At 42.8% G+C, this 11,809-nt stretch overlaps 1 protein-coding gene across 1 annotated transcript; it reads left to right on the top strand.

Annotated features, from left to right (window-relative positions):
* Positions 1–306: 306 nt before the first annotated feature.
* On the top strand, positions 307–5,948 carry SLC35D3 (solute carrier family 35 member D3). The gene is made up of 2 exons (XM_020987153.2): positions 307–1,740; positions 3,673–5,948. Exons 1-2 carry the CDS (start codon positions 1,305–1,307, stop codon positions 4,491–4,493), a joined length of 1,257 nt encoding a protein of 418 aa, XP_020842812.1. The 5' UTR covers positions 307–1,304; the 3' UTR covers positions 4,494–5,948.
* Positions 5,949–11,809: the final 5,861 nt, after the last annotated feature.

The following is an 11,809-nucleotide window of genomic DNA, read 5'->3' as shown; positions in this document are numbered from 1 at the left end:
TAAAATTGTTTTTCTCATTTTAAACCCGCTCCCCTTCTTGGCGCCAGTGGTCCTCTGGTACTGACAACGCGTTCCCTTCACCAGGATCTCAGAGGGAAAAGGCGGAGCGCTTCCTCCTGACCTCCCAGCATCCTCGCCCACCCACCCACTTGCTTCTCCTCCACCCTCTTTTATGGTTTCAGGTCTCCAGTAGCGAGAGTTCCTTTTACACAGGGAGGGGAGGGGGATCGAAGGGGGTGGGAGGGGGAGTATGAGGAGCCCTATTATTTCTCGGGTGGGAGTGGCAAGTCAGGAGGCACAAAGTTAGGAGCCGCCCCTTAAACGTTCAGCTTTTGCTTGATTCTTCCTTGTGCTTTCCGGATGGAGGGACAGAGCTGGGAGAAAGTTTTTGCGCACCGTTGGGTGGGGATGGGTTATGGAGTCGGAGCTCCAGGCGGTTGGTGTTGCTGGAAGGACTTGGGACGCCCAAGCACTTGTTGCGACCAGTACGTGGTGAGGAGCATGGACGTCTTGTTGGCTTTTTAATTCGTAGGAAACTGTAGCCCTTCATAGCCAATTCACTGATCTAGGAAAAGCAGCCAAGGAGAGGTCCAGAGAAGAGAACGAAAACCATGAGAGTCCAGGGACTCCGGCTGGTTGTCACCAAGTAAATGAAGAGCTGAATCCGTTCCCATGCTGCGCCAGGGGACTGTCTCTCCTAGGGGTTTCCGAGCACTGCAAAGGCGTTAACCCTGACTACACACTGGAACAGATACAGCCGCATCTCTTTAACAGGCACCTTGAGTAACAAATTGACTAAAGGATTCCCGCCACTAACCACCTCCCTCCCCCTCCTCTTTCTTTACTACTTTTCAGTGTCCCTCGCCCGCCCCTCTTCCCTCAACCCTTCTTCATTCCCTGGTGACGCCGACTCGTAGCTGTCCAGCAGTCTAACCTGAACCCGCGGAATTGACAGGACTGCCCTCTTGGGAATCCTCCGTTCCTCTCAACAGACAGGCTGGGGGCAGGGGAGGGGGGGGCGCATCTCTCTCTCTCTCTCTCTCTCTCTCTCTCTCTCTCTCTCTCTCTCTCTCTCTCTCTCTCTCTCTCTCTCTCTCTCTCTCTCTCTCTCTCTCTCTCTCTCCCTCTCTCTCTCTCTCTCTCTCTCTCTCTCTCTCTCTCTCTCTCTCTCTCTCTCTCTCTCTCTCTCTCTCTCTCCCTCTCTCCCCCCCCCTCCTCCTCCTCCTCTCGCCCCTCTCTCTTCTCTTTCCTTATTCCCCACAGGTCTCTGATCCCCAGCATACAAGAAGTGACCACGCACCAGGATGCAGCTTTGCAAAGGCCGGATGCTGGGCATCTCGGTGGCCATCGCCCACGGGGTCTTCTCGGGCTCCCTCAATATCCTGCTCAAGTTCCTCATCAGCCGCTACCAGTTCGCCTTCCTGACCCTGGTGCAGTGCCTGACCAGTTCCACTGCTGCCATCACCCTGGAGCTGCTGCGGCGCTTGGGACTCGTCTCTGTGCCCCCTTTCAGCCTGAGCCTGGCGCGCCCCTTCGCCGGGGTCACTGTGCTATCCACGCTGCAGTCCAGCCTTACCCTCTGGTCCCTTCGGGGGCTCAGTCTGCCTATGTATGTGGTCTTCAAGCGTTGTCTGCCCCTGGTCACTATGCTTATCGGCGTCCTGGTGCTCAAGAACGGGGCGCCCTCCGCTGGGGTCCTAGTGGCCGTACTCATCACCACCTGCGGGGCAGCCCTAGCAGGTGAGCAGCTGTAAACCTCCCTCCTCCCCCACTGTATTCTCCTAGTATCCCCTTCTCCAATTTACACACTGCCCAGCCCTAAAGCCCAGCTCCTTCCCAACCCTTCTTTCCTCGCTGCTTTATCCCATTTCCCCCTTCTCCATTGGTTTCCCCCTTGGTGCTACTCCAGTCTTTCAGGCAGTCTCCATCATGCCTCCCTGTATCAATCCGGGGCCCAGCTCTTGGAGCCTTTATTAATAATGGATCACGACAAAGGGGTGTCATGGAAAGAGTCCTAGATTTGATTCAGGCCTGGATTGAAGTCCCAGTTGAGTCCCTTACTTGCTGTGCAACCTCGGACAAGTCAGGTTCCCTCTTTGGGATTCAGTGTCCTCATCTATAAAATGTAGTTTTGGAGTAAGGGAAAGAACATTCACTGGCTTAGGAATTCCGGGTTCAAATCCAACTCTGTTATTTACTGCCAGTGTAAACTCGGAAAGGTCATTTCTCTCCTCTGTGCCTTAGTTTCCTCATCCTTAAAATAAAAGGGATGGATTAGATCATGAGTTCTTAACCCGGAATCTGTGAATTTGTTTAAATTTTTTTTTGTTAACTACATTTCAGCACGATTGCTTCCATTTGTAATCTCATGTATTTTATTTTATGCATTTAGAAACATTATTCTGGTAAGAGGTCCATAGGCTTCACTGTAGTGTCAAAGGGGGACCCATGACACAGAACCCCAGGATTAGATGATCTTGGTTGTGCTCTGACGCTCCCTGAGAGGAAGGATGGGACTGGGGACTTTCTTTAAATTTCTGAGCTCCTAGAGATGACACTTGGACTAGAACTGGAACTGGGATTCGGGTAGGGAGGGAGTATACAGGGGGAGAGGATGGTAGAGGCTGACTGGGCCAGATCGGGGGTCGTGCGGCGGGAGGTGAAGTCACCGAAGGCTTGTACTTCGGCCCCGGCACAGGAGTGAAGCAGAGGGATAAAGGATGGAAAATAATCCTTCTTTGCTGGATTCCAAGGCCAGACTACATTAATACATGCCCACTAATGGGATCCAGCACTAAGGAAACCCAGAGAAGGACAGTCACCTGGAGGGGTAGGAAATAGCATTCACATTTAAGCAACTACAAACTCGTTGACGAGAGGCGGGGGAGGGATTTTCTATGAGCAAAAACAACCCCCAGTCTCTTGGGTGCAGTTTCCAAACCAAGACTCTTTGAGGGTATCTTGAAAATGCAGTGGAAGATTGGCAGCAGGTCTGTGCCTTCTCGGGCCAACCATAGCCAAGGGTTCTTCCCACGCTGCAGGGAAACAATCGTTTTCCTAGGTGCAATGGGGTTTAGCAGTTTGGGGGCATCCGGAGAGCTCAATGCCTATTCAAGTACTCTAGAGACAACCCTATCAGGCCGAAGGGAACAGAAGTGGGACAGAAGGAAAAGAAAACCCAGTTTCAGTTTAAAATGAAAAGGTGAGAAGGGCGCTCCTACATTTGCATCTAAGAGGCAGCCTGGTTTTGGAATTGGAGCACGTGAGTTTGAATTCAGACTGGTTCCTCACTGAGAAAACCTTGGATAAGTCACTTCCCTCTTTGGATCTCATTTTCCTTATCTGTAAAATGGGAAGTGCAGAAAGGTTGGACTAAATGATCTCTAAGATATTTGGGAATTTAAATATAATGGTTTTGTTATGTATAGTACTCAATCTTCCCTAGGAGTCAAAGCACTTTACTTACATCCTCACTAAGGAGTGGATGAAGACCAGCCCCAAGTTCCCATTTAATAAAGGATAGAAATTTTAGCACAGCAAAGCTTAGAGTGATATAATAATTTACTTGACAAAGCTAGGGAGCTTGGTTTCTCTATTTCTGATCCTGTCTTCATTATAAATAAATTTAAAACTTGTGCAAAAAAAAAAATAAAACCTTTTTTTCTGTCACAGGAGCTGGTGATCTAACTGGGGACCCCATTGGGTATGTGACAGGTGTCCTGGCAGTATTAGTTCATGCTGCTTATCTTGTGCTTATTCAGAAGACCAGTTCAGACTCTGAGCATGGAGCCCTCACAGCCCAGTATGCCATTGCCATCTCTGCCACGCCTCTACTTATCATTTGCTCCTTCGCCAGCTTGGATTCTATCAATGCTTGGGCCTTCCCAGGATGGAAAGATCCAACCATGGTCTGTATCTTTGCGGCTTGCATTTTGATTGGCTGTGCCATGAACTTTACTACACTCCACTGTACCTACATTAACTCTGCCGTGACCACTAGTTTTGTTGGAGTGGTGAAAAGCATAGCCACCATCACAGTGGGCATGGTGGCCTTCAATGATGTGGAGCCTACTTCTCTGTTCATAGCAGGTGTGGTGGTGAACACCTTTGGTTCTCTAATTTATTGTGTGGCCAAGTTCATTGAGACCAGAAAGCAAAGTAGTTATGAGGACCTGGAAAAAGACTATAGGGAAGATGTGCAGGAGACAAATGGTGCTCAACCACCATTTGTTATGGAGGCCCTGCCCTTGGAGAAAGGAAATGGTGAAATGGAAGGAGAGGAGACAGCCAGTGGGATCAGTCAGCCCTGCACGGAAAAGCCTAAACATGGTCTCTTGGAAACAGCACTGGTCTCCAGCAGCAGCCAGGAGGCTGAAGGAGTTAATAAGAACTCATTAAAGGACGCTTACCTTGGAGTGTGGAGATTGGTTAGGGGGACTAAATATGTGAAGAAAGATTATTTGTTAGAAAATGAGGAACTATCCAGCCCCTGAAAAAGAAATGTATGTATATTAAAATAATAATAATTATATATGTATACAATGTACATATATACATACAAACATTTTATATAAATGTATATGTTTTAAAAAGGGAGACAATATATTTTATTCCTAGTGGGGTAGGGAGCATACAGAAGAGGTTGGAAGGGATTGATACAATACCGGAAAACTAACCCCTATCTATATTATCTTTACTGAGATTAAAGGGTATGAAACTGATTAACAAAATAAGGTAGTTGCATTGGTTTTAGATTCTTGACTATTAATATTTTTTATTCTCAGTTCCCCCCTCCCCCAGGAATCTATATTTTCTCCTATGTGCAGTCCAGAAATGAGGCACTTCATGGGAGAGTCAAGGCTAACAATTCTGTTGAAGTGGGAACTACAATCTTGCTAACCTGTTAGAAATGGGGGAAATGGTAAAAAACAAAATAAAATAAAAATGGCACTTGCTGTATGAAGGCAATGATTTGATAGACTCTATTTCTGGATGTTTATAGATATCATAAAATCTCATGTTTACTTTTTTGCCTAATTTTTTCTTCCCTCCTTTTCAAATAAATGATCATATTGGATTTTTGTAGAGGAAGCAAGAGACTTTTTGAAAATGTTAATCCTAGGGGCAGCTAGGTGGCCCAATGGATAAAGCACCAGCCTTGAAATCAGGAGGACCTGAGTTCAAATCTGGCCTCAGAACAAACACTTGACACTTACTAGCTGTGTGGGCAAGTCACTTAACCCCAATTGCCTAAAAACAAACAAACAAAAAAAACAACAAAAAAAAGCCAAAAGAAAGCACTGATCCTAGACTTTTAAATGTGGAGTTTACAAGTCACAGTAAATATAAAATTATTTTTATTGACAGAAACCTATTTATGACCTTTGCCTTGTAATGCTGAACCACTAAACACCAAATCCATTTTATATTGTTTTCACTGTGTTGAATATTCTGTGGAGTGAACAATTGGCTGGATTACAATTCAACGTTGACTGAATCTCAGCCAGGCAGAATAAAAACCATCCTGGAGTATAGTCCTTTTACTCATTTAAAACCGAGCTCTGCAGCATCTTCAGCTGTGTTTATATTAGAATGATGTTTTTCTAATATCAAATTTGAAAAAAAAATCTGAAAACACAAGTACTGGTTTGTTGCTTTAACTGTTATAATAGTAGAAACTCAGATTTTCACAGTGTTTGCTGTTCAATGCTGTTATAATCATTTTCTATTTTTTGCCTTTAATATATGTGTATGGGCTGTCTAGTATGTAGGAGTCATGTTTAATAATTCCCAAAAGGAAAATGGGAATTGGATCAAAGTAGCCTGATTTTCCCATGAAGGAGAATGTTGTAAACTAACATAAAACTGTGCCTCCTCTTGAGGCATGTTATACTGTTAATAGAATTCAATGAACATGGAAATGGGATAATAAATAGTGTCATGCTTTGCAGAAATCTGTTGGGTTTTTTTTCATTATGTTGTCTATCATTTCAATCAGTTAAAAACCATTTGTTAGTCCTTTACTAATTCATGGCAATTCAGTTCAACCAGCATTTATTAAGTGCCTATTATGTGCCAGGCATTGTTCTAGAAATACAAAGACAAAAAAGGAAAACAAGTCCTGCCCTCAAGGAGTTTATATTCTACTTGGGGAAAGAACCTCTACTTAGATAAATGAATGCAAAACAGACACAAAGTAATTTTGGGGAGGACAGACAGTAGTAAGGAGATCAGAAAAGGTCTTATGGGTAAAGGCACAATAAAGCTGAGTCAGGGATTCTGGGAAGGGAGGGAAAACACTAGAAGCATCCACATTCCATGCAAAGGTACAGTTGGACTGCCATGACTGGGGAACAGCAAGTAGTCTTGTTGGCCTGGAATGTGAAATCAATCTGGAAAGAGAGAATGGAGCCGGATTGCAAAGGGCTTTCAGTGGTAGCCTGTGTATTTTTAATTTTGTCCTAGAGGCAACAGGGTGAATGAAGCTTTTGGAGTGGAGTGATATGGCCAGACCTGTGCTTCGAGAATATTAGTTTGGCAGCTCTATTGAGGTCAGATTGGAGAGGAGTGAGGCTGGCTTTGAAGTTTAAATGAGGCATGGTTCCAATGCAATCCAATGGGGCTTAGAGTCTAACAGGTATGTACACACAGGTACCTACATCACAAAACACTACTCTACCAACAAAGAGAGATGGAAGGTCTGAGTGGTGTCACTCCTGAAAGAACTGATCACAGAACACTTGTACTAGATTGCCATCTATATTATAACTGCTTGCATGTTGTTCACTAAATTATAGAATCATAGAACATGAGAGGTCATCCCATTCAATTCCTTCATTTTAATTTATTTTACTAAATTTTATTGATGTATTTTTACATCACACCCATTTCAGGATGTACTTCAATGCTCATTGAATTTTTCCTCATTACAAAGAAAAACATCTCAGCAAAACCAATAAATCAATGAATGCCTGCAAAGCATTCATTAAGTTCTTAGTGCCAAATACTCCCTTAAGTCTTGTGGATGAAATACTGTAGTGAGACAGTCCCTGGCCTCAAGGAGTTTCCATTTAATAGGTGAAGACAATACCTGGGTATTGACCAGGAAAGGGTGTTTTGGTCTGAGAAGTCATAGGGATGGGGAATGGAGCCAAAGGGGAGTCAATTGACCTACTCTTTCCAGAAGCAATGGTACCATTGATTTGATTATGCTTCCTGCAGCAAGAGATGGGTAACAAAGGATAGGAAATGGTGGGATAAATGCATAACACAGGTTGTCTGACAAGAACATGACCAGGATGGATGACTGGGTGAACTATCAAGTATGGTGTACGGAGGATGGTCTGGGACTGGCTAAATATGCTGGGTTCTATGAATTGATGTCACTCACTGATTGGTGAGTGCCAATCAGGACACAGTATATTGAAAATTTCATGTCTTTGGTTCTTTTCCTCACTATTGAAAGGAGAGGGGTGTGTTTCATCATTTATACTTTGCTGTCAAGATTTGTCTTTAGGATTACTCAGAATATGACTCCCTTTTAATGTTTCCTATTTAAGAGTTGATTTTTATTTAGAACTATGTATTATCTTGGCAGCTGTGTGGTATAGTAGATAGAGCAATAGACTTGGAGCCAGGAAGACTTGAGTTTAAATCTTACCTCAGACAGTTGCTAGCTGTGTGATTCTAGGCAAGTCACTTATCTGCTCTTAGTTTCAGTTTTCTCATCTGTAAAATGGAAGTAATAATAGCACTTAGCTGATGAGATTGCTGTACCAAATGATATAAAGTATATAAAGTGTTTTATAAGCGTTCAGGTGCTATACATGTGACAGTTATTATCACTATTGGTATTTTTATTACTAAATGCAATGAGGATGATGATGATGAAAGTAATAGGTAACATGTAAACAGCACTTTAAGGCTTTCAAAGTGGTCTGTACATTATATAGTTTGATCCTCAAAATAACTCTGTTAAGTACAGAGGGAATATGTGGGAAAGGTTTACTGATTTGCCCAGCGTCACCTGGTTATAAACTATCAGAAAAGAGATTTGTTTTCCTGGTTCTTCTTAGTTGACTCTGTATCAGTTCATTTAAGTATTCTCCTGTTTCTTTAAGTTCTTCAGATTTTAATTTTTTTGGATGATGCAGCAATAATCCATCGCATGAATACATCATCATTTGTTCAGCCATCAACAGGGACTAGTGATTTAGTTGTTTCCTATCCCCAGAAGTATTGCTATGAATAGTTTGTCATCTATGGGGCCTTCTTTCTTGGATCTCCTTGGGGTATGTGCCAGGTAGTGGAAATACTGGATCAAAGGGACCACGTCAAAACCAGACCTGCACACCTTGGCAGTAGGTAGAAGCCAAAATTAAAATAGGCTAAACTTCTTTGGGCCTCAGATAGATTTTTATCTGCTCACTTTCCAAGTAAAGGTATAATTAATGATTAAAGTATTGGGCAAATCAACGATGTTAAGGAGAAATTTCAATTCACTGTACTTATTACTTAGTTTATTATTTAAGATTTTTTTAAATCATGGAATCGCTCTTCTCAGACTGGAGACAGACTGATGATGGTTGGTTGTGGTGGATCATGTGACAAACAGGAGAGCGGGCACAGTGGCAACGCCCCAGCCGTTTTACATGGCGGGCATAGTAGTGACTAGTGGAAGGCGGGTTAAGCGGGGCACACACAAAGCACTCGTTACATCTTTACTTTCTCTTACACCCTCTACATTTTTCACTGGCCGCCTGAAATCTTTTGGTGGGCTGCTTACAGCCTACAGACCATATGCTGTGCAGGCCTGGTATAAACAGTTTAGTGCCTTTTCTTGTGAATTCCAAATTGTTTTCCAGAACAGTCCAATCAATTCACAGCTCCACTAGCACCGGATGAATGTGCTTGTTGTCCCACAGACCCTGCATTATTATTTCCATCTTTTCAGTCAGTCAGTCAGTCAGTAATCATCTATTAAATACCTACTACGTGCCAGGATCTGTGCTAAGCACTGGGGATAGTGGATACAAAGAAAAGTGGGTAGTCTTCATCCTCAGGGAGCACACAGTCTAATGGGAAAGACAACACGCAAACTGTAATGTACAAAGAAGCTATGCATGGGATAGATATGGCACTAGAATTAAGAGGGATTGGGAAAGGCTTCCTGGAGAAAGTGGGACGTCGGCTGGGACCTGCTGGAAGCCAGAGGAGTCAGAAGGCAGAGATTACCTTCTATCACCTTTGCCAACTCCTTCATTTCATAGATGAGGCAACTGAGGTGCATGAGATTGTGAGACTTGCCCAAGCTCACACTGCTGTTATAGGAGCAAAGGTGGTGGGTCATGTGACTTCTTGTCCAGTTTCCTACACTATACTATTTCTTGGCATTTTTTTTTTTTTTGCTGCTGGCCTAGATCTGAAAACAGTTCTGACCTGCCTCATCATCAGTGTAACAGCCAATAATTAGTAACACAGAGAAGGCAAACATTTTCAAGGAGTTTGGTACAGAGCTCTTGAAACAGCTGTTGTTTGTTCTGCTGGAGAATAATGGTGATTGTAAGTTTACTAATACGATTTACCACAAATGTCAGCATATTCTGGAAACCCTAAAACTGTGGCAGTAAGTCCTGTATTTAAATTTTATTTTTAAAGAACAAATATGGCACAGATAAGATTATATTTCAGCTCCATAATTTTGGTCTAAGATGATAAGAAATTCTCATTCTGGCTATTTATAATGGAGCTGCCTTCCTACATTTTAGTAGTCTGTTTTCCAAAGCGTGTGTGTGTGTGTGGTGTGTGTGTGTGTGTGTGTGTGTGTGTGTGTGTACTCTCCTGTGCTGAAGTCAGAATAGAATATTAAAGCCAGAGGGTACCTTAGGGATCATCTAGCCCAGCCCCCTCATTTACAGAAAGGGAAACTAAGTTCCAGAGAAAGAAAATGACTTGCCCAAAGCTATACAACTAATTGGTGGGTCAGAACTTAAGCTCCAGTCTACTCAAGCTTCAGGTTTTTTTTTTCCTGTTTCTAATTATATAAGTAGGAAGGAGCACTTACGAAACTATAGCTTGAAATGATTGGCAATAGCCTATAATGACTGCTTTTAAAATAAGCATTAATTTTAATGCTAATGTGCCATGGGGCAACACCTGCTCTATGTCTATGAAGCAGAGAAAGAACAGAAAAAAGGAAAAGTTGAATCAGAGTGGTATATTTGTTTATTTCTGTTGGCAGTTATGTAAAAACAGTACCAAACATAAAGTGACTATCTTTTTTTTTTAAGCAGAAAACTTAAAATCCTCTGAATTGAAATTTGATGATTTTTAAATTTTGGTGAGAAATTAACTTAGTTTTTAGACACAGACTCATAATAACTAGGGCTTGGGTGCCAAAGAAACAAGCTAAAATCAGGAAGACAGAGACTTAGTCTAAATGATCCTGAAGGTCAGAAGATCAGGCATCATTATTCTAGTAATGGACACACAGGGACATGTCTGAAAGCAGGTCAGAAAACAAATCAATCCATGGGAGGAAGGACAGGTAGATCACCAGCACCACTGCCCAAGATCCTTACTGAATCTAAGATCCAGATGATTCAATCAAATATTATTGTTGCCGAGTCACGTCTGACTCTTCATGACCTTATTTGGGATTTTCTTGACAAAGATACTGGAGTGGTTTACCATTTCCTTCTTCAGCTTATTTTACAGCTGAAGCAAACAAGGTAAAGTGACTTGCCCAGGGTCACACAATTAGGAAGAGTCGGAGGCCAAATTTGAATTCAGGAAGATAGTCTTCCCCAACTCCAGGCCTGGTGTTATATCCACTGCACCACCTAGCTGCTCTTGGCACATAACGTCTTTGAGCTCTTAAAATTTTAATTTTTTTGGTAGGATGCAACAATAGTCCATTCCATTACTATATCATAATTTCCTCAGCCTCCTCTATCAGCAGGGATTCATGTGATTTACTTATTTGCTATTCCCAGAAACATTGCTATGAATATTTTGTCACATATAGGGCCTTCTTTCTTTGACCTCCTTGGGGCATGTTCCAGGCAGTAGAATTGCTGGATCAAAGGAAGGGTATGAACAGTTTAGCGACTTTTCTCGTGTAATTCCAAATTGTTTTCCAGAACAGTTGGATCAATTCACAACTTCACCAACATTGATTGCAGTAACTGAGACGTACAGGGTTAAACGATTTGCCCTGGATCACACAGCTAGTAAGTATCTGAGGCTAGATTTGAACTCAGGAAGATGAGTCTTCTTGACTCCAGGCCTGGCTGTCTATCCATTGTGCCACTGAGCTGCTCCATTTTGTCAAATAGGGATCCCGATAACAAAATGAGAGGAGGTCTTTTGACAGGCACCAAGGTAGGTGGGTAGCAGGCAGGTCTGATATCAATTATCAAGACCTGGTGATTAATATTAAAGGACAAAGAATTCAACCACTAGAGACTCCTAATCTCTAGGGTGACTGGGTTCAAACTGTGTTCTGTCACTATCCACATTACCTTTGCAAATAACCTCTCGAAGTTTTGCTTGATAGAGGGCTGGGATTTGGACTTTCCAGATAACTCTTCATTCTTCAGCAGCAGCTCTGCTTGGCTTCATCTCCATGGAATATCAAGTCTGCTTTGGGTTTCCCTTGGAGCCACCCCACTCCCTGCTGCCTTCTGTCTTGAGATTGTAAGCTTCCTGAGAGCAGGGACTGTCTTTCTTTTTCTTATTTGTATTCCCAGCATTTAGCACAGTACCTGACACATAGTAATGCTTAATAAGTGTTTATTGAATTGTATTG

The sequence above is a fragment of the Phascolarctos cinereus genome, unplaced genomic scaffold (assembly GCF_003287225.1).
Source record: "Phascolarctos cinereus isolate Bilbo 61053 unplaced genomic scaffold, phaCin_HiC Scaffold_5;HRSCAF=322, whole genome shotgun sequence".
Taxonomy (NCBI): Eukaryota; Metazoa; Chordata; class Mammalia; order Diprotodontia; family Phascolarctidae; genus Phascolarctos; species Phascolarctos cinereus.
This window is presented reverse-complemented; position numbering and strand designations above follow the sequence as displayed.